This window comes from Apis laboriosa, unplaced genomic scaffold (assembly GCF_014066325.1).
Source record: "Apis laboriosa isolate Shangri-la unplaced genomic scaffold, ASM1406632v1 scaffold1_cov151, whole genome shotgun sequence".
NCBI classification, from domain to species: domain Eukaryota; kingdom Metazoa; phylum Arthropoda; class Insecta; order Hymenoptera; family Apidae; genus Apis; species Apis laboriosa.
Genome location: NW_025222279.1, coordinates 2,358,207 through 2,381,596, shown reverse-complemented (window position 1 = coordinate 2,381,596; position 23,390 = coordinate 2,358,207). Strand labels below are relative to the sequence as shown.

Sequence of the window (23,390 nt, the reverse complement as noted above, 5' to 3'; positions counted from 1 at the left end):
ATTAGAGAAATAATCTTAAATATATGAAAAAATCATATTTATGTAAGTTAGAAGTGCAATATTTGGAAGGTTGGCACCAGTGTACATGAACGAATCTATCGTGATGACAATTTTAAGTAGTGACAGCCGCGTATATTCTTCTGTACCTTATATTAGCATTATATGCATTTTTACTGACACAGAACATAATTTTCTTAGTGTGTGATTTGTTTTACAAAGAACATATGGAATAATAATTACATCGAAGGTATGTGCTTTGCAATAATTTTAGCGCATATTAGAAACAGATGGTCGTCATGATTCGTTTCGCTGACAGTTAATTTGGATAAATACCATTCTGACAATTTTTTCATTTCTATCACTATATTGTTAGATAATTTTTACTGATTCTTTGTTTTTTGTGTTTCTAATATTTGATATTCAAGGGTTTATAATATTTCATTCACTTAAAAGTGATATGATATGAACAAGAACAAACTATATGTGGAGTAATACTTAATGATGTCATGTTAAAAATATTTTTATTTTTCCATTTAAATTTTAATTCAAACAAATTGCATTTTGTTTTTGATATTTTCATTCTTTTTAAAATAAATTAAAATAAAATTTTGTCCAAATAACATTATTAATAATTTAAAAATGTACATATGTTTTTAAATAAAAAGTTGTGATATTTTTATAAAAATATTAAATTGCATTGAAATTAAAATAATGATACATGATATAATATTCCTTTATTTAAATTATAATTGATATAAATGATATTCACATAAATAGTATAACTATTACTATAATATTGTATAAGTTATTTTAATTTTTAAAAAATATTTGAATTTTTTATATTTTTTAACTTAAAAAATATTAAGAAATAGATTCACATCAATTAACATGGATATAATAATGAATATAATTTTCTCATATTTTCTTTGAATAGATGAAAAATTATCTAATCTATATTTAATTTAAAATAGATAAATATTAATTAAATGTTATAAATATTTTCAACTATTTTTTAAAAATTTTTTTTTTAATTTTTTTTAAATTACATAAAATATGAAAAATAATTTATTATTTTGCAGATAATCTTTAACATAGAATAATAAGAATAAAATGATTCTAAATATTAATTATGATATTTAACTAAATATTCCAAAATTATATAATTATATAAATATAAATTATATAAATTATATAATTATTTTATTTAAGTTATATAATTACTTTGTACAAGTAATGTACTTGTATTTTATACAAGTATTATTTATATTCTATATAAATTTAAATTTTGAAAATCCATGTAATTTTATTGTCACAATTTTATTTTGCATTTATATATTCTTCATAAACAAATTCTGTTTTTCTATATTTATTTATAAAAATATATATTTAGTTCAAATAATATTAAATTATAATTATTATATAATTTAATATAATAATTATTATACATATAAATTATAATTATATAATTATTATTTTTATGTTTTAAAATATGTCCAAAGGGCAAAGAAAACAATAATCAAAATGAAAAAAAAAGAATCATTGTACAATTAAAATATTTTTTTTTCAATTATTCAATTTACAACAGTGTTTACTAAATTGAAGAGAAGATTATAATTTAAAAAAGGTAGTTTTAGCTTTTATTTTGAGCAATTATTTTCTTTATCATATTTGACTTATATATTTTTGACTTAATATATTTTTTAAGAATTCGGTTACTGAAATTGTGTAGAGGAATTCTTATTTTTGAATCATCGCATTCCGATATGCAACGAATGTGCTTTCTGTCCTTCCATTTCTTAATCGCTTTGTTTGCATATGTATTTGAACGATTGCTTTTCATGTATATTACTGCACATATGTTTTGTAATAGTAACGGTAAAGCAATTCGTCATTTATTGTTATGAAACAATTAGAATAATATATTGAAAAGTATGAAAATCCAATATAAGATGCTAGACGCGCGAATCGAAGAATCCAGAATAACTAACGTACCTAACGAATTTGTTTCGGTAAACAGAGACCGGTGAAAGGTTTCCTTGCTTTTTCGCGTGTAATTGTTCCTCGTGCGAAGAGATATGTGCTTTTTCTCCATTTCCACTTCGAGCCTAGCTCATCGTAATACTTTTTCGTTTCTCTTCATATTTTTATAGCAGCAGATTTCAAATTTTAAATAATATTTAATTAATAATAAATTTTCCTTGGAATAAAAATGGCGGATCAGTTAGGATCATTTAGAAAAATTATGATATATTTGTGTTCTTTTTTTTAAAAAAATAATTTCAAATTACTTGTCAATACTTGTCAATATTTTCTTTCGTAAATTAATTTTATTTTATTTTGAAAAATTAGCGATTTATTTGATGTGAAAGATAGATACAAACTTTAAAGAAAAATTATTTATTAATATTTTTAATAATAATTCAAATATTTATCAAATTGTTAATATATGATATTATATATAATTTTTTATAAAATTTCAGATAATAATTTATACTATAATAAATAATAATTATGCAGTGATAGAATAGTTATGCAATTAATGTATTATATTTTTTAACAAATTAGATATCATAATATTTTTCATTATAAAAATATGACAATATATTTTTTAAAATGATGAATTTTATTTTTAATTTGATTAATAATAATCATTTAATTTGATTTAAAATTTATTGAAAATCATTTAATCGTTGCAAGTTTTAAATATGACAATATACAAATGTTATTATACAAACTTAATCTCTATATGTAAAAATTAATTTTTTTATTAAATTTTATTAAATTTTCATTATAAAATTTTATTTAAAAATAAAATATAAATAGTTATATGTTGTAATATAAATACATATATGTATATTAATTGTTCATAGAAAAAATTGATCAATTTTATTTTATAAAACTTTTCTGTGCACAAAATATATTTTTTTATTATTAATTGGAATTTTAATTATAGAAAGTTTAGGAAAATTTATATATTCATTTCTACAAATTTTATAAAATATACTCTACTGTTTCTAGTTGAAATTATAAAAAAAAGTAAAATAAATGCTGTATTATATTTTCATTGAAAAAATTAAAATAAAATTAATGATTTATTCATTTTTAATTTCGAAACTAATAAATATAATAAATGATTTACTCTAATTCAATATTTTCAATTTGATTTTACTTGATGAATACCACATATTAAGAAATTATTGATATATGTGTAACATAATTAATTTAATCAACAAAGAACTTATAAACAAATATATAAATATATAAAATTATCTAATATCTCTAAAAAATTGATTTTTCTTTTCTAAACACACTAATTATCTAAATCAATTAATTTATACTTAAATTTTCTAAAATCTTATTCCTTTTGTATCGAAATATATCGAGATATTTCACGATTTATGATACGTAATATTCGATTTATAGATTTTGAATAAATATTTAATATCAATTTACAATAAATCTTCATGAATATGATATCTTCAAAATTATTCAAATATTTTTCAAAATTAAATGTTTTCTTTTTATATTAATATTCAATTCTAAATATTAAAGAAATAAGAAGACAAAATATCTTGATAAAATTTTAAAGATAATATTTCATTGTAAAGAATACAAATATATCTTTATATATAAAATGAATTTAACATTTTATTTCCAAAAATCATCTATTATCTAAAAAAACTCAATCATTTGTTACATTTTTACATTTTCACGGAAATTTCCTATCGTTTCGTCACCGGAATCGCAGTCTTTTTATTTACTCTTGTATTACTAAAGAAGAGGTTGGGTGCGCATGTGGAGCATCCTGGCCTGCGCGGGCTCCATCGACCCTCAAACCATTTCGTACATATTTCCAGTATGTGTTTGGCGATCCTACTGTGCCAGTTTGATCGGAAAAGGGAACAAGATAAAATCAACATCGATTGGCCAATTAACCGGCGTCCTTTGTCGGACATCGTACCTCGATTGCATTCGAGAGATCAATCGTTATCTTTGTGTGATATTGTGATATTAGTACATCGATTAGACAATTTTCTATACCTGTCATACTACTTGATTTCAATTTTCATTATTTCTGGATAAATATATATATATATATATATATATTTAGTTATATATACTCATCCATTATAGTGAATGACCTTTTTTTTTTGTTTCTTTTTTTTTTTCTCTCTTTAAATTATACTATTGTATTATTTTTAAATTGTATTTTAAAGAGAAGAAGATTTTGGAGTTCATGTAATTAGATTTTGATTAAATAGATTTATTAAATATTATATAATAGATAATTTGTATTTAAGATGTATTAAGATTTTTGTTGAAATGAAGGATGATGTGTTGATTTATATAATGAAATATAGTTAGAAATTAGAAAAACAAATGTTTTGAAGATAAATAGTGGAAGAATTTAAAATTAATCTGTTTTAAAAAAGTGAAATTGTGTTGGATAGAAGTTAGGAGATAATTTATATGAAAAATATTTTATTGTTTATTTAATTGTAATTTAGATAATTGTTCATTGATTAATATTTTTATTTGGATTAAAAAAATGGTCTTTAATATATAATGAACCAGAATTAATTGAAAATTGGAACAAAGACAGCTTTTGAGATCAATTGGTGGAAGCATTTAGTTTTTTTTTTTTTTTTTTTTTCTAAAGTTAAAATAAAATTTGATAAAGTCTCAAAAAAATTGGAAAACGCATTTTTGCAGTATGATAATTTTGATAAACGATGTGTTTATTTAGATTTAAGTTAAATTCAGCTTAAATTTATATATTTTTCAAATAAAATATTTGTTTTTTTATTGATACATTAAAGCCAAATATTTTCTATGGTTGGATATCGTATACTGATATTTTTCTTTTTCTTTTTTTTATCTATTAATTGTATAAATTGAATTTTTTAACTTAAAAAATAATGCCAATTTTGTACTAATATTCTTTTTTATTTTTTTCTTTTTTGTTATTTATATATTATTTTCTGAATAATTATAGACAGCATCATTTGTTATTATATAAAAATTTTATATATACATGTATTTCCTAACGCAAATATAGAGCATGATATCTTGAAACATATCAGTGTCAAAAATTTGGACACATCTATAATTTATTATATTTTTAGGAACGAAACGAAATGGGACATAGCTAAGAAATGGTCAATCAATAATCACGCGATTTTTTTATCTTGATAAAAAAGATTCTTATAACTTAGAATTCTCAAAGCTTAGAATTAATTTAATGAGAATTTTTTTGTAAAGATAAAAGATTTGTATAGATCTTTGACAATACAATAGTAAATCAAAGCATAAATTATATCTATTATAGCCATAATTTTTTGAATGGCGAAAAATTTTGAAAAAATTGTATATCTGAATAAATAATTTACTTCGTTTGTACATAATTTGATTAATAAAAGATTTCTCAAAATATTTCTTTTATTTTCTATATTTATATTAAACAAATTCATTTTATTATCTTTTTCTATTTTTATTATTGTTATATTATTATTATCATCATCTTTATTTTTCATCAATAATTCTATATTTATATTTATTTATATTATCGAAGATAATATAAGATGAAAAAATGGAAATTATAGCGAATAAAGTAATTAAAAAAAAGAAAAGATCAAATTATATTAATTTACGTTAATTTCACTACAAAATAAAAATATATATGTTAATATTAATTATTATTTATTTTTATTCATCATAAATTATTTATCATTAATTATATTATTCATAAATTATTATACAAGTGGTATGAATATATTTTCTTTCAAAAATGAGATAAGAGAATGATAAACGATACGATTTATCTAGAGGATGTTATGAGTACTTCCAAGAATATGTTTTAAAGTTTTAAAGCATATACAAATTTTTTTAATAAAATTTATAATTTTTCATCTTTAACATTTTAATTATTTTCAATTATATTTTCAATTATATTTTCAATTATAATATTATTATTTATTTGTTTGTTACATTTTTTTTTAGTCTTTTTTAGTTTTTTTATTATAAATTTATCACGTAATTGCATGTATTATATTATAATATTTAATTTAATTTAATTTTAGAAACTTGCATCTTAAAGGATCGTTTATATGATAATGCCTTTCATCACGCAGATGTAGTTGAAATTCCATGATAATTTAAAGAACTGAGAAACATAAATTATCCCATTTCGTAGCCAATATGGCATATTGTTACGAATGTTTGCATTCGTTCGCTAATTCATTTGCACGTGCTAATTGTTCGGCTTTCTTTTTGTTGCTATTATACATCTGATAATTTCGAATCGAAGTGAAAAATTGAAGATCTGAAATGGCAAAAATTAACAATATTTGTTTATCTTTTTTGAGAATAGAAAATAATATATAATATTATAATAATATAGAATATAGATAAAGTTATTAACAATAAAAATTAAATATTGAATAAAATGTTTAATATAATGATATAAATATAATGAAGATATAAGTCATATAAATAAATATTTTAATAAAAATTCCGATGTCTAATAAAAATAACCTTGATCGAAGAAGAAACCGTGAAATTTTTCGATCGGTTAGAGAAACTTCGGTTTTAAGGATAAGTTATAAAGTATTAACGTTAGACAGTTGCAGTGAGTCATTTTGCAAGATTTCTTTCCTGATTTCCTCTAAGATGCATATTTTATCCAGAATGGAAAGTAATCGAGGAAAAGAAAGTTTAATTTCTAATGTTGTGACAATTTTCTAATTTTATCGAAATCTTAGTTTTGCAGATTTTTAAAGATTTTTTTATGTAATAGTATAAAAATGTTTCGAATTTTTAAAAAGCTTTAAAATTTTAATCGCTTTAAACTTAAAATTTAAAAAGCTTAAAATTTAAAGCTTTAAACTTTTGTGATTAGTCTCGAAAGATACTCGTAGAAAAATATGCAATTGAATGATATAAATAAAACGATTTCGCTTGTTGAAAAATTGTTGAAACATTGAATGCTGCAACAAGCATTTTGCGGAGAAATCAAAAGTAATTGAACAAATAAAAGACTGGAGGCTGATTTCGAATCCGATTTTCAATCGAAAGTTACGCGAGTGACGAGAAAATTTCTCGATGGTTCTTCGTGGTTTGCTGGCACCAGCGGCGGCGCGATGGACACGAAATAAAACAAGGTAGAATATATGATTATTCTTGCCTTGTAATATCGAATAATATTCGTCATATTGACCCTGTAATAGATATTATTTCCTTTAGATCATTAAATGGAGATTTTTATCTTTCTTTTGTATGTTTATACAAATTATATTATCAAAAATCTCGAAAGAATCGATACAATTAATTCATTAAATATTCTATTTTACTATTAGATTCTACTTTTAAGTTATATAATTAAATTAAAAAAAAATCATAAGGATAATATTTACAATTATTTCGCGATATAGCAAAGAAAATGAGTATCCTGAGAAAATGAAAAATTTCAATATTAAAGATCTATTATAAGGATAATTATGGATCAAATAAAACGAAGTCGGATATTCTTCTATCGAAGTTAAATTTTAACTATGACTTTATTATAATTATAAGGTTTTAAATTGTTTCTTTTATAATATCGTGTGATCTATACTCGCAATATAAATTTGAATTTTGTCTTTAGTTTCAAACCTTCGAGAATTGTTAATCGTTAATTATATACATTTTTTTTATGTTTCTATGTTGTATTTAATATGACAACATTGAATAGCAAATTCACTTAAATAGTTACTAAAAAAGTTCTACTATAAAAAATTAATATAGATCATGTATAACATGTATTTCAATATTTTGTTTCATACATAAAGAATAAATATTTAAATCTATGTTTTAAAAAATATTTATAAAATAAAAATTACATATAATAGTTTTTGAATTTTTATCTTGCTTCCAAAAAGGAAAATTTTAATTCAAATTGAAATGAAAATTTTTTTTCTTCAAAATTAAATTTTTTAGCGATAAAAAAAATATTAATTTGATGATTTGATTCGACAGATAACGAATATTTATTGGAATTATCCATAAAGTTCATAGAAAAAGACTAAAGAAGGATTCAAATTTTAATTGAAGATCGATCCACTTGTTATTATTTGAATCGATCGTATATGATCGATATTTTATTTAATGATGAATTAATGAAAGAAAATATATTGTAAATTGATATTGAAAAAAATTCGTTAACAAAATTTTTACACTTTTCTTTTTTATTTTTTTCATTAATTAATTTCTACATTAAAAAGATGAAATATATATATGCATATAAGATATAAATGCATACATGTTATCGACGATCTTTCCTCAATTGCGTGAGGAAATAATTAAATTGAAATAAAAAATATAATCGTGTTTCGTATGCTTTTTTTTCAACAGCAATGCGTAATAAAATTGTTATGTAAGAAAATATGAATAAATTGATAGTTTTATATATACAATTTTTTTTTAATATTTTTTTTATAATTTTAATATATTCTCATCTTAAGATTTCAGATTTTTATGCTAATAGAATAAAAAATATTATCTAATTCTAAAATTTCTAAAAATTTCTCTTGATATATTTTGTATTGAGTGCTCATTCGTCGTAATTATAAATAATTTACTCTTTTATAATTGGAAACTTTGCAAAAATAATATAAATAAAAATTAATACTATTAAAATAATTTTATTTAATATACTTATATATATCCTATTTAATATACTTTGTATTGTATTTTTATATGAAAGATTTAATAAATATTCCTTTCTTTAATCTAATGTTTTGGCTATGAAGTGGTCCAATTGTAGTTAATTATTTTGAAACTTCAATATATATTTTTAATAATGTTATTCGCATTAGGAAGTCCTATAATCAGCATGAAACTATAAAAGTTCATAATATCAATTTAATTACATCACGATATGCCACGATATGTAACAATAATTGTTTTGCAGGGGTCAAGAGAAGCAGGCTGCTGGACAGTTAGGATTATCACGTTATGGACCGCAGGTGATGAGTGTATTGTGTTTATGCACCACAGTACATCAGACCAGTCAGAACAACAATCAAGCAAGCAAAATACTTTCAAACACATCATCAATCTCATCTGAAGAAGAAAATATAAACTCGTTGCAGGAAATACCCACCGACGAACTGGCTCTATTAGCTAAGCTGGAGGAAGCCAATAGGTAAATCGTCGTGTGTTAACTAATATTCATCATTACATTGCATGTGCAATTAAATTATGCTTTAGATATTACATATATATCGCTGCTTTATGTTCGATTATATATATTAATTCATGACTCAATATAATTACAAAATCAAATGATTACGAGTGAGAAAAAGAATAGTTTGAATGATATATTTATATTTATAAAACGAAATTTTAATTAATAATAAATAAACTATTAATTATTGAATCCATTTATTTAAAAAGGAAATATCGTAAATAGCAGAATTATTAAGAATTAATAAAATTCTAATTCATGAATATCAATTATATTGATTGTTTGCTTTTCAATAAGTTTAGTTTCATGTAATTTTACTATAGCCAAATATTAATTATAATAATGGAGAGAGATGAATATATTTGTAACAGGAAATAGTATAAAGATTTATCAATTTCTGTAAAACTTTATAAATATAATTTTATTCACGAAAAAAAAAATTGAATGCAATGGAAGAATGTAAAACTTTATATATTTAGCAAGCTAATGTGTGAAGCATGAGTTTTATCGTTTAATGTTTCTTCAATTATGTAATTGAAATAACATGTGTAAATATTTCTTTTCTCTTTATCTATAAAGTTTTATTGAAATTGATATACAATTGAAGTATATAATATCTTATATGATATTATTGTTAATAAAAGTTTCATAATATTACACATATAAACTTTTCTTATTCTTAATATTTAATTGATATTTTGAATTAGAAAGATTTTTTAATTATTATGAATAGTATGTTTTTTTATTAATTTTGCAGTTCTGCTTATTTTGTGTTTATCATCATTTATATTTGAAAATTATATATTTGAAAACAATATTACACACATTTTTTTTAAAGAAAGAATATACTCTTGCATTAAGGATACTTGTTATAATCTTGAGTTGTAACATATGAAAATAATAATTTTAATATTTTGTAAAACTTTTTAACATTTATAAAAAAAAAAGAACTGGCATTTGTTAGTAAACAAGAATTTCACATTGTACACTTTAATGAATATTTTTTTTTTAACTCTAAGGACATAATTAAATCTAAGGACATAATTTCATTCAATTAAAATTTAAATTTTCTGACAAATTGTTAAAAATATTTTCGTTGTTATTAAAGACGAGCTTTTCATTTCAGTTGGCATGAATTAATCATCTCATATGTTACCACTCAAAAATGTTTAAATGCATTTGAGTTAAGGAAAAATACTTGTCTTAAAAAGTTTGATATAATTAATAACAGGCTTATCGAATCGGATGCAAAATCGTTGAATTCGCTCCAAAGCAATCACAGTAGGAAAGGTTCTGACACATCTCAAGTATCTGTGGCGTCGGGGGGCAGCGGAGGAAATAGCGATGCTGCACCCCGACGCCACAATTCAGCTGATGGTGAAGAGAACACATGGTCTCTATGGGGTCACATCGTCGCTGATTGGGATTATCATTGGAAGAAGAGGAAAGAATTCGTCAAAGAATTAGTACGTCAAGGAATACCTCATCATTTTAGGTAATCAATGCTTTAGAAGAAAGCTTAAATTTATCAAATTCATTAGTAATTTTGGATGATTTTTAAAATTTCTAAATTTAATAAAAATTAATATGAAATAATTAGCAAAATAAAAAAAAATAAGCATTTCAATTGAGGAAAAATTGATTTATATTCATCGTTACAGAGGTATTGTTTGGCAGTTATTAAGTGGTGCTCATGACTCTCCTGTGAAAAAACAATTCGCTGAGTATATCAAGGCCACGTCCGCATGCGAAAGGATAATTAGAAGGGATATAGCCAGAACGTATCCTGAGCATGATTTTTTTAAGGAAAAAGATGGGCTTGGCCAGGAAAGTTTATTTAACGTTATGAAAGCGTATAGTCTTCATGATCGTGAAGTGGGATACTGTCAAGGTTCGGGATTTATTGTAGGATTACTTCTTATGCAGGTACACTTAATGTTTGAGTAGGGGTAGAAGAATATAAAAGAATAAAAAAGAATAATTTTTAAAGATAAAAAAGAGAAAAACATGGGATGAATTACGCTGATAAAAATTAAATAGGTATATCAATTTGTTGTTACAGCAAATGCCAGAAGAAGAAGCTTTCGCTGTACTGGTAGCGCTTATGCAAGAGTATCGTTTGCGAGACATGTTCAAACCGAGTATGGCTGAATTAGGGGTGTGCATGTATCAGCTAGAACATTTAGTTGCTGACACGCATCCCGAGTTACACGCTCATTTTGCGGCTCAAGGTTTTCATACATCGATGTACGCATCGTCTTGGTTTCTTACGCTTTTTACTACAACGCTCAGTCTATCGCTGGCCTGCCGCATTTTTGACGTGTTTCTATCTGAAGGCATGGAAATTATTTTCAAAGTTGCACTGGCCATGTTACATTTAGGCAAAGAAGATTTATTAAGCTTGGACATGGAAGGCATGTTGAAGGTAATTTCTTATCATCAGAATTTTACATCTCATTTGTAAATAAGAATATTTAGAAAAAGAATTTATTATATCTATTTATAAAAAAAATCAACTATTATAGGTTTAATAATTAAACATTTTTACATGTGGCTTACATTTATTTACATGTGGCATTTTTTTGTTTCATTAATATTTATCGATTCTTTCATATGCAGTTCTTTCAGAAACAATTACCTGGAAGAGCAGAGAAAGATCCTGATGGCCTCATGAATCTTGCTTATAGTATGAAAATAAATTCAAAAAGAATGAAGAAACTTGAGAAAGATTATACCGTGTTGAAAATGAAAGAGCAAGAAGAGATGATTGAGCTTCGTAGACTTAGAGCCGAGAATAGATTACTTAGACAAAGAACTGAACTTCTGGAAGCTGAATCTGCAGAATTGGCAGATAGATTAGTCAGGGGTCAAGTTTCCCGAGCAGAAGAGGAAGAAACTGCTTTCGTTGTACAAAGAGAATTAGCAGCTCTTCGACACACTCATCTTGAAACCAGTCATCAACTTGAACAAGCTCATGAAGAATTGAGATCATTGTCGCTTCTGCTAGAAGAAAATGTGACATCAAAGCAATCCTCTTTGGATGAAATTTTATTAAAACAGGAAGCATTGTCGCAAAAAGAAGAAATGATACAATGTTTACAAGAAGAATTAGTAAAGGTTCGATTATATGAGGCAGAGAATGAAGCAACGATAAGAGAACTTAGAGCAAGAATACAAGAATTAGAAGAAGATAAAAAAACATTACGAGAAACAACACCAGATAATTCTGTTGCTCATTTACAAGAAGAATTAATTGCAGTGAAACTAAGAGAAGCAGAGGCTAATCTTTCTTTAAAGGTAATTTTTCTTTTTAGAAATCTATATATTTTTTACATTTAAAAAGTATCATTTAAAATTTTCTATTAATTTTAAAATATATATATGTTTATTATAATATAAGAAATTTGTTAGGATCTTCGGCAAAGAGTAATGGAATTAAGCAGTGCCTGGCAAAGGCATTTGCAAGAACATCGTTCCGCCCAAACACAACCCGCAAGTGATTCTACGCCGAAGAAACTTCTATTTTGGGAGAATCGGGGACATGAAGTGCAAAAATATGAAGAAGATTTAATGACAACCAGAATTCGAGAAATGGAAGCTTTAACCGAGGTGAAGGAGCTTAGACTTAAAGTCATGGAGCTTGAGACTCAAGTGCAAGTTGCTACGAATCAACTACGTCGACAAGACGAAGGTGGAAAATTCATTAAGGATGAATTAGAAGCTGCCTTATCAAGAGAGAAAGAACTCACTACTAAATTACGAGAGCAACAACATAAATATTCTGATTTAGAATCAAAGATGAAGGATGAAGCTATGATGGCTAGGATACGTGATGCAGAGCATGCGCAGCAAGTAGCAGAACTTACGCAAAAAATATCTCTCCTTGAGTTAAAAGTACTATTTCTTATTTGTATAATTTTTTTTTTTTTTAATATTTTAATATGAATATATTATCAATATATATCAATTATTTTTTATTTCTTATAGAATGAAGAGATGCATGCGGAAGGTGAACTTAGAAATAATTTGGATGACAGTGAAAGAGTCAGAGAATTGCAAGATAAAGTTGCAGAATTAAAAGCTGAGGTAAGTGAAAATTCTTCATTATGTATCATGATGCATTAATGAAAGCATTGATTAAAAAAAAAAATTGCAGTAAGAGGTAAATGAAAAAAACTTTTTTAAAAAATAGATACATTTTTATTTTTCACAAATGAAGAAAAAATTATCAAAAGCTTTAATATATTATATATTACATATTTTGTATGTATTAATTTTTTCATGATATTTTTGTTATTATTATTATTAAGTTTAGCATTAAATCTCAAAGTAAAAAATGAAATCAATCATGAAATCTTAAAGAAATATATTTTTTAGTATTGGAAATTAGTTTATGAATGCTTTCAATTATGCACAAATATAATAATAATTATATATGTTTATGATCGTCAATGGTTTTTGTTAAATTTCTTCTATTAAAGTTGAAATTTCTTTATTTGATATATATTAATTATCATATAATCGTTCAAAGTATCAATGGTAGAAATAATAAAGATAGTTCATAAAGACGTAGAAATATGATCATATTATAGTAGTTTAAAATACAATTTTTATTCGATTTGCTATTAGTAAGCAGATTGCAAATTAGTAAATTTCGAAGCTTGTAGAATTACATAATGTATGTCAAGATTTATCATATATTTGAATAATTTGGAGATAGAAATTGATAGTCTGTTATAGGTTCCTCATATCAATTCCCGCATATTCATATATCTAGTCATCAAATTATATAATTCTATACAAATATCATATTCATTAATACATTTGAGTTTTCTTAATTACAATTTTTAATATATTTCTTACTTGATTATGTAATAATTATGTAATAATTTTTTAGATATATTTATAGAATTTTTCTACGTAAAATCATTAATTTTAATAAAAACAATAATTCAAATTTTTTAATAGTTTTTATAATTCATTATAGCAATAATTAATAATTTTGTTTAATCATACATATTTCTGATAATGCACATTTTTGTAACACTATTTTGTAAAAAATTTTCACGCTCACTTTTTTTTCATCTTGAAATTTATATTAATGAGGATTTAACATTACTATCATTCTTTCTATCGCACTATTCATATTTCATAAAGAATTAAATTTTTAATGTATCATTAATAATATTCTAACTATTCTAATTTCCTTTAACAAGGACGATATATTAAAGAAACATATGTATATAATTCAGTTATACTTGTTGGGTGCACAAAATTATATCTATCATAATAATATGTAACATAAGCAAAAGTGTAATTTATGCTTTCATGTTATTGTGACTCACAAAATTATGCACCAAATTGCACCTCTTACTGCAATGTAATGCTAATCGTCACGCTAATAAATAATTTTTTTTTTTTTTTTTTGATAAAATCATGTGTTATAAAATATTTGATTGTAATTTTTATTTCAGAATTTTTTTTCTTCTTCTAAGTTCAATTTAATATTGAAACAAAGTTTATCAATATTAATAAAATTATTGATTTTTATTTAAGAATTTACATTAATATCATTAATTAATATAATTTTAATATAATAATATTTCAATGAACATTTTTAAAAATTTGTAAAATTAATGAATTTTAAAAAAATGATACATATTTTTTACATTTATTATTAATAATTAATTGCTATTATCGACGAGAACAATCGTTTCACATTTTTCATATTAAACAAATAACATTCCTTTAGAGGTACCTGTACACATTAAGAATTCATCGTGTTTTCATTATTAAAATTGCATCTATGATTATTTCTACTTCTAATTTTGTATATTCACATAATGATTGTGAATTTTTTAAATCATAGAAGAAATTATTTACATGTCAAAGCTTTGAAGATGCATTCACGGCTTGTTATGTTTATGCTGCAATGCAAAATATAAATAATAAATGTCAAATTGCTTTTAAATTTAATCGTGATTACGGTATCCGCTCATTTAATGTTATTTTTTGCACTTGTGAAAATATTATAATCATCATTGTATCGAACCAAGACATATCTTTGAGGGCATCACAATATAAGAAAGTATCTTTTCAAATGATAATATCTATGTGTTGTTATATAATTTTATTTACATTGAAAATTTGCAATAAATTAAATTCATGAGACAATAATTATAATCAATTATATAAAATATAATATTAAAAAAATTTATTATAAATATCTTATTATAATGATTGCAAGTATCAAATTTTCAATGTTTTGATATTAATATTTGAAATGTTTTGTGTAGACAAATATTATTGAAATCATTTTACAATAAATCAAGCTTGCCATTTGTAATACTAATTGTGCTTCAAGAACATTTTATTAGACATTGAGAGCTAGCACAGCACGGAGTAATAATTGGTTTGATTGAAAAGAGAAAAAGAAAAAGAAGAAGAGAAAGACAAAAAAAAAGACACAAAAAATATATTTATACCTTCAAAGATATCGCTTATTTATTTTAATATTAATTTTTTATATTAACTAGACATTCGACAAAAATATATAATAATGTGTACTATTAACAAAAAATTATTAAATAAAAACATCATTAGTATAAAAAGATGAGATGATGATATAATTGAATTTTAATTTCTATTATGAGCGGAATTCTTATTGTGTAAAGGTACCAAACACTAACACAAAAAAACTAATGCTCTTGTAAAACTAACCCTCTATTGCTGTGTTATCTCTGTCTCCTTAGTTCCCTACGCCAATCACCAGCCCGGAGACTGAGCCTTGGCGCTGGCTCGAGTAAGTCTTTATCCATCCGTAAGCATTATTTTCTTCCATTTCATGTACTTAGCATGATGTCAACGTGTATCAGAAAATTGTATTTTCTTTTTATATACATAGTTCTGTATATATATTTTATAAAAAACTATAAATACTATATTAAATTACAGGACAATTCATCTCAATCTACAATCAAGTGCTATGAGATTCAGAAAAACATTAGAATAACAAATGTTCTTATCTTTGAATTTTGATATTCTAATGTCTTTGGATTTTTCTTTGATACCTACACATTTGTTCCCCCATTACCTCGATTTCTTGTGCTGTCTTACAATTGTACATGTAGCAGAGCACTCAGTTTGATTCTCATTTGGTATGTATATGCTTTGCAACTTGCACATCACTATTTGCATGCTTCATTTTCATTTTCTTTATTTATTTTACTACAGGTGTAAATAAGATAGAAAGAAATACCAAGCACATCCTGGAAATGCTTTAAGAATATTCATGATCTTATGGTTTATTTAACATGTTGCTTAAATAATGTTAAAAAATTGATTATGCATGCTCTTCATATAATTTTCAGCATAATATTTTACTATGATTTATAAAATGAAAAATTAATGCTAATCAGTAAGTTAGAAATGCATATTAAGAATTATTTAATATTTGAAAATTAATCTTACATTATAGAAACGATACATAAACGATATACAATTAAATAGGATTTAGTATTATAGTATACAATATATATACAATATTATAATATATATTTATTTAGTATTGTAATAAAGAAAATTATTCAATAATTTCTTATTATTATTATTTTTTGTTCTATTTTTTTAACGAACTATTAAACATATTAGAATAAAATGCATGTTAATCATTGTGATCATTTATATTTATTCATTTCTTGCATCTTTTAAGAATCATTATTTGGTTTTAGGCAATTTTTATTACTTTAAAAAAATTAAGTGAAGAATTAAATATAATAGAAATGTGAGAAGAATTTTCATAAGCACTATATATAATCATAAAAATTGCACAATTTTTTTTTACCATGTATTAGTTTTAAAAATTAGTACCCAATGCTAATCATTTTACAAAAACTATCCTAAAAATAATCATTGACACAATAAGTTTTATAATTAATAGAATAGCAAATTATATATACTATATTAAAAACTATAATTCACAGTTGTCCAATAAATTAGAAAATAATTGAACTGTGTCAAAATATTTTTAGAGAAGAAAATGTAAAGCACATTCCTTTCTAAAATGATGTACAAAATCTATATAGATTTCATAGAAATCATTCCTAAAATTTATAAACATAATTGCATATTAAATGTATGCTACAGGTCATGAGGCTAGAAAGTTGGAAACAACGTTGGACAGGTCATGGTGGACAAAATGTAAGAAGTTTCAGTGTTGACACTGAAAGTGAATTGGACGAGCGGGATCTCAGAATTTGTTTACAGGATCATATCAATGCGTCTACACAGAATTCACCAGAGGTATAGAAATCCATGTATACCAAACATTAGGCAGCTAATTATCTTTTGAACATACACAGAAGTATTCCATTGTCAAAGCAAATGGAACTTTTTATGTTTCATGATCATGCTTTTCGATGTAGAAAACGACAAATTATAACGCACATAGAATATTATAAATCAAGAACACATAGAGATAATAGCGATATTATGTTTTTAGTTAACGTATAATATCACTATAGCTCGTGATATATTAACAGCATAGTAGCGATTAACTAGGTATAATCTGGTGGTCATTAATAACTCAATATAAAACTATCTGACCCGAATCGATTACTGCAAATAGACTTCGAAATTTTTGCAAATATGCTCTTTTAACGTATAAACAGAATGATATTTAAATATCTCAATCTCTCTTATAAATACTTTATTCTGATAATCATATATAGTGATAATACTATGTTTGTGATTTTTATTATTTTATCTTAAACTTTTATTGAACTGGGAGCTATTATCGATTTATTCTATTGATTTTTATGATCAATAATACACATTTCGAAGTCTATTCACAATCGACAAGTACTATAGATTAAATATAATTATGTGACGCATAAACGACACGTTTTTATACGTATTACGCATTCTGTGTATTTTTTGTAATTTAAACCAAATGTAATTCCATTTAAGGAATTGTATATTGAATAGAATGAAATCCGTCATTGGGAAAATCAATAAGTTATGATTGTCTTTTGTGAAGGAAAGAATGAGAGAAAAAAAATGAAAAGACTCAAGAAAACAATCAAAAAAACATTTTTCCTGATACGACGGTATACTTAGAGTCTCATTAATGAATCGCAGTAATATATTACTTCGATTGTACAATTCTACAGAAAAACTAAAACAATAACAACAACAACAAAATACAGACATGTAAAACGATAAAATGTATGAGTATGCCAAATACTCTAGATTCATCAGTATTCTTATTGCGAATATTTGCGTATTTGTTATACATTCTCGAAATGAAGAAACGACACGAGATTGATTCAAACATTCAGTTCAACTATAAAACAAAGAATTTTCTTAAAAGCAACATAATACATACACAAACATACATAAAAATAACAAAATTCATTATTCATTAAAAATTTTGATTATTAAGAAAGGGAAAATCAACAAAAATTTATTTCGTTAATTGGATTTAAGAGCAACTGTTGATAAAAAAAAAGCAACTATCAGTGTTTTTTAAATTAATTTACTAATTGCAGATTAATGAAAGTGAAAGTGAAACCGAACGAGATAATCGGGAGTACTCTTGTAAAACTTAAATAGCCCGGATAACTCGTTCCTTATAACGACTTCCTAGGATGTGATAATTACTTCCAACGTAAGTAATTGCGCAGATCAGAACGTCAAAGTGCTTTTTTTTTTCACTTTTCAGTTTTTTTTTTAGCTTGATCAAACCCTTAACGATCCATTCTTGTTCCTGAAATGATCATATGTTTTGAGACGGTTTAAAGAGTTAAAAGTAAATGATTTGGGATTTATTTATTTTTAAGATAAAAGCTAATTGATATCAAAATGATCATTTTTATCATGTAATAAATTGCAATGAATATCATGTGATAAATAATTTTATCACTAGTTTTTTTTTTATTTCTTTCATTCTGTCTAATGGAAGAGTATTTGTTTATACTCATTAGCATATCTTTACAAGATTATTGATAAAAAAATATATTGAAAAGTGTTTCTTGTGAAACAGTGCAAATAAATCATTTTATTACCAGAATTATTACCAGAATATGTTAGCTAGAATTTTTTATATAAATATTTTTTTCGAATTATTCTTTTCTTTTAAAATAAATAAAAAACAAGTTTTTAAAGATATAAAGTATTTATAATTATAAATAGATATGAATTTAAAAAAAGAATTTTATTACTCATAAAGAGATAGAAAAATGATGATTTGTAAAAGAAGCAATATTTAATATTAATATTATAAACAAAAATTCGTAAATGTATTTGATATTGATTATAATAATCGTTATAGATAAATTTTTAATTTTAAATCATTTTAAATGTCATATATTTTTACATATAAATATGGATTATAAATGATGGAAAATATTTAATAAAATATTAATCTTAATTTTTCATTAACTCAGAAAATAAAATTGTATAAAATAAAAATATAAATTGCAATTTTATTATTAAAATCTTATTTTTAAAATCAATTATAATTTTATCTTTGATCTAAAATTTTTTTTAGCTAAATATTAATTAATCTATTTATTTATTGGAACGTTAAGGGTTAAACACGTTCACAATTTTTCGCTTTGGCCTAAATTATACTGTAAATAATTCTGTTTTATCACGAATAATTGGTATCAAAATTATGAATATCAATTGTGAAAACATCACCAAGAATTCTCTTAAAATAATAAAGTTTTGCTTTCATGCACGTTTAATCGAAAAAAAATGCATGTATCTATCTTTTGCAATATTGTAAAATCTTATTAATTGAGTTCATTTATGAAAAGGGAAGGTTCGATAATTAAACTTTTACAACACAAATGATCTTTACTCTGTAATTTAAAATTAGCAAACAAATAAACATTTTTTTTATTTTATCGTAGGCACTCGAAATTCACATTTTCACTTGCTTTATAGCTATGTAATTTGAAGATCATAATTGGAGATTATTTTGTTGTAATTTTCTGTATTTGTATTTACATATATGTATCGATTTGTTATGGGAATTAAAATGAATACTACATACTATATTCTAATGAATAATATTTTGTATATAATATTGCAATATTTAATTATTTTAATTATTCTAATAAAATAATTATTCTATAAAATAATTTATATAAAAATTTTAAATTGTAAATATAAAAAAGTTTGTCAATAACAAAAGTATAATTTTTTTTTTCGAAATATTTAAATTTTATAATATATGTTAAAAAATTATAGATTAATTATAATCTTGATAAATATTTTTAATATTTTTCATAATCACTTTTTTAAAAAGTTTAAATAAATTAGATTATATAAAAAAATTAAAAAAAATTTTTTTTCTAATATCTTAAACATTCAGAATTTCCTATGGCAATTTGATATTTTTCAAAAAAGAGTCAATGTATCGTGTCGCTTTTAACATACTTCTCTCTTTCTTTCATGAAAATGAAAATATTCTGTAAGAAAAGTCATTCCATAGCAATCTATCTAATTTTAAAACAAATCATAGAAATATGCTAAAACAACGCTTAATGGCACAAGCTCAATAATTTATTACTGTAAGAAAAGGCTTAGTTTCTCGTCTTTTCAGATATTTCGCCAGAGAAATCAAATATGTTTCTTTCGTCTATTAAAATAAGAAGAATAATAAGAATAATTTCGATACTGCCTCATAATATTTGACCCGACTGGATTAATTGTATAACGGCTAATGAAAGTGATATTAAAAAATATCTAAAATTCTTTCACATCCTTTCTGTGAATATAGGTATGCGATTATCTGAAAATCAATTTTTATGCAGAATATTTTTTTAATTTTAAGTTTATTCTAAATATTGTTCTAATGATCGATAAAAATAATAATGTGAAGAATAGGAAAAAAATCATGATGAATTGTATTTAATTAGAAAATCATAAAAATGCAAAATTTGTATAAGCGANTTAGTATTTGTTATTTTAAAGAATTGATCAGCAAATGCATTTACGTTTGATTTAGTGTTTTTATCGAAAAGAAAAAAACTTATTTATTTCTTTTTTTAATAAATATTTCATTGCTTTAAAACATAGTGATCAATCTTAATGCAATTTGCAAAGATCGATCAGTGAGGTATCAGCATTGATCAATCGATTCCTTGTAAAGTCTTCAATGGCTTATTAAAAAAAAAGATTTGGTACGAAGAACTGCAATACAATTTTAATACTTTAATATTTTAATACAGTTTGATATAAATTCTTTTTTTTTCTAGTTATTATGAATGATGAAATTTATTTATGTTTTATGAAATTATTTTTTAAATATTTTTTTTCTATAATAATCAGCATTTTTTAAAATAATAAATATTTTTTTAGATAATATTAAAGAATTCTTTATTTAATTTAATAGTCACATTTTTATTTTAAAAAATTTAATATTTAATTAAATTTAAATTTTTTTTATCAATTCTATTATAAATCAATTGTGCAATTTCTAGAATGATTTTTCTTAGATCTTGAGTTTTTTAATTTTAATAGAACATTAATTTTAATAGAAATGTTATTAGAAGTATATGCATGTATACTTTTATACAAATATATACTTATATTTTTAGAAAAAATATTTAATATATATTATTTTAATAATAATAATAATAATAATCTTAATGATCATTGAAATGTGAATTTGAGGGATTTCATTGGCCATTATATCATCATATTTTGTTGGTATCGATCGATCAGTGTTAATATTCGATTATTTTTCGCCATTGATAGTGCCAACTTCAGTCAAAAAGAAAAATAATATTAAAAGACGAATGAAATTTTTTTTTAGCGCAAAAGTACGAATGATAAATATGTATATATTTTACTATTTATCTCTTTTTATGCATTTATATTTCTAAATTTAAACTATTATTAAATACACTTCAGATACATTTATTCAATATTTTGCAATGCAACAAGTTTCTATAAAAAAATTTCGATCATTTGGAAGTAACTATATACACTATGCATTTTAATTATGTCTCAAATGAGTGTTGTCAATGATTTTCCTGTTATACACAAGAGTTTTCGACAGATAACGCGCACATTATGAACAACGATATGAACATTTGTCATGAACATTGTGGGGAATATTATAACACACATCAGGAGTAAATAAATTTTTATTCACTTTTAAAACGTTGTTATCTCCTTTCCTTGTTAAAACATTGTACTACCAAAAAAAATTTCATAGAATTAAAAAATAACATGTTATATTAAAATTTAATTTTCAAAAAAAGTACAATATATAAAAGAAATGATAACTGCGATATTTATACGTCTTTTTTTTTTTGTTATCTCTATCGATAATTGAAATGATTTGGAATATCAATTCTTATTCCTTCGATCATTAATTTGCGTCTTGAAATAAAAAAATTTGGCTTTTTGCAACACTTATTGATATTTATTCTTAAACGAAACGATATCTACAGAAAAAATAATCCCGATTGGATTAATTGTATAACGGCATAATAATCTCGTTTATAGACTTAACAATCAATATGATATTTCAAAAAAATAAGAATGAAAAGATCATTGAACAAAGCCAAGAAAGAAAGAGAGGAAAGTATAAAACATCAAACGCAAAGACAAAAGCAAAGAAGTATGATTCGAAGAGAGTTTATACCCATGGACGGCGCAAGTTGTGGCAGGTAGTTTTCCAAATGGAGTCTATCGGATAGAAAGTGGAAAAAAGTAATCCGTGAAAAGGGGTTCGTTGTTACGCCGGTCTGGTGCGACGTTGCCGGTTTTGTACAAATAAGAAGAGCAGTTGGCTGGGTTGGTTCAGGTCTGAAACTAGAACGCTATGGAGCCCTGTTCTTCTCTCGAGAGAGCATTAGAATTAATCTAAATTTAAAATATAATAAATATATGAAACAAAAATATATGTTATCACTGCAAGTACTACTTGTATCATATAATTATAAAAATTAATAGCATGCTAATAGCATATATATAAATAAAGGAAAATTGAGATACAATTTAATAATAGAAATATATATATTATATATTACAATGTTTCATAGTTCATTCCGGGTACCTAAATACATAGTTGCGAGTTTGTTCGGCCCTCTTGAGATGGCGATGGCGGCAGTGTTGCCAGGCGAGACTAACCACAGCGAAGTGGAAG

At 23.5% G+C, this 23,390-nt stretch overlaps 1 protein-coding gene across 9 annotated transcripts; it reads left to right on the top strand.

The window, feature by feature from the left end:
- The first annotated feature begins 120 nt into the window (after nucleotides 1–120).
- Nucleotides 121–23,390, top strand: LOC122712295 (ecotropic viral integration site 5 ortholog). 9 transcript variants are annotated; one of them, XR_006346300.1, is made up of 12 exons: nucleotides 3,914–3,995; nucleotides 6,899–7,160; nucleotides 8,948–9,181; nucleotides 10,455–10,718; nucleotides 10,885–11,149; nucleotides 11,286–11,648; nucleotides 11,843–12,520; nucleotides 12,635–13,117; nucleotides 13,211–13,309; nucleotides 17,369–17,524; nucleotides 18,772–18,890; nucleotides 20,835–21,135. XR_006346300.1 is itself a non-coding variant. In XM_043931824.1 (11 exons), exons 2-11 carry the CDS (start codon nucleotides 7,102–7,104, stop codon nucleotides 23,302–23,304), a joined length of 2,619 nt encoding a protein of 872 aa, XP_043787759.1. In that variant the 5' UTR covers nucleotides 3,914–3,995; nucleotides 6,899–7,101; the 3' UTR covers nucleotides 23,305–23,390. The 9 variants fall into 9 exon arrangements, 4 of the variants coding, with proteins under 4 accessions (XP_043787759.1, XP_043787757.1, XP_043787760.1 ...); XR_006346301.1 differs by lacking the exon at nucleotides 3,914–3,995 and adding an exon at nucleotides 6,518–6,628; XR_006346302.1 differs by lacking the exons at nucleotides 3,914–3,995; nucleotides 6,899–7,160 and adding an exon at nucleotides 121–247.

Coding starts and splice junctions, on each gene's coding strand:
- LOC122712295 (XM_043931822.1), top strand. CDS start 7,102: ATGGTTCTTCGTGGTTTGCTGGCACCAGCGGCGGCGCGATGGACACGA. Junction 11,150..11,285: donor TAGGATTACTTCTTATGCAG/GTACACTTAATG, acceptor TTGTTGTTACAG/CAAATGCCAGAAGAAGAAGC. Junction 13,118..13,210: donor TATCTCTCCTTGAGTTAAAA/GTACTATTTCTT, acceptor TATTTCTTATAG/AATGAAGAGATGCATGCGGA.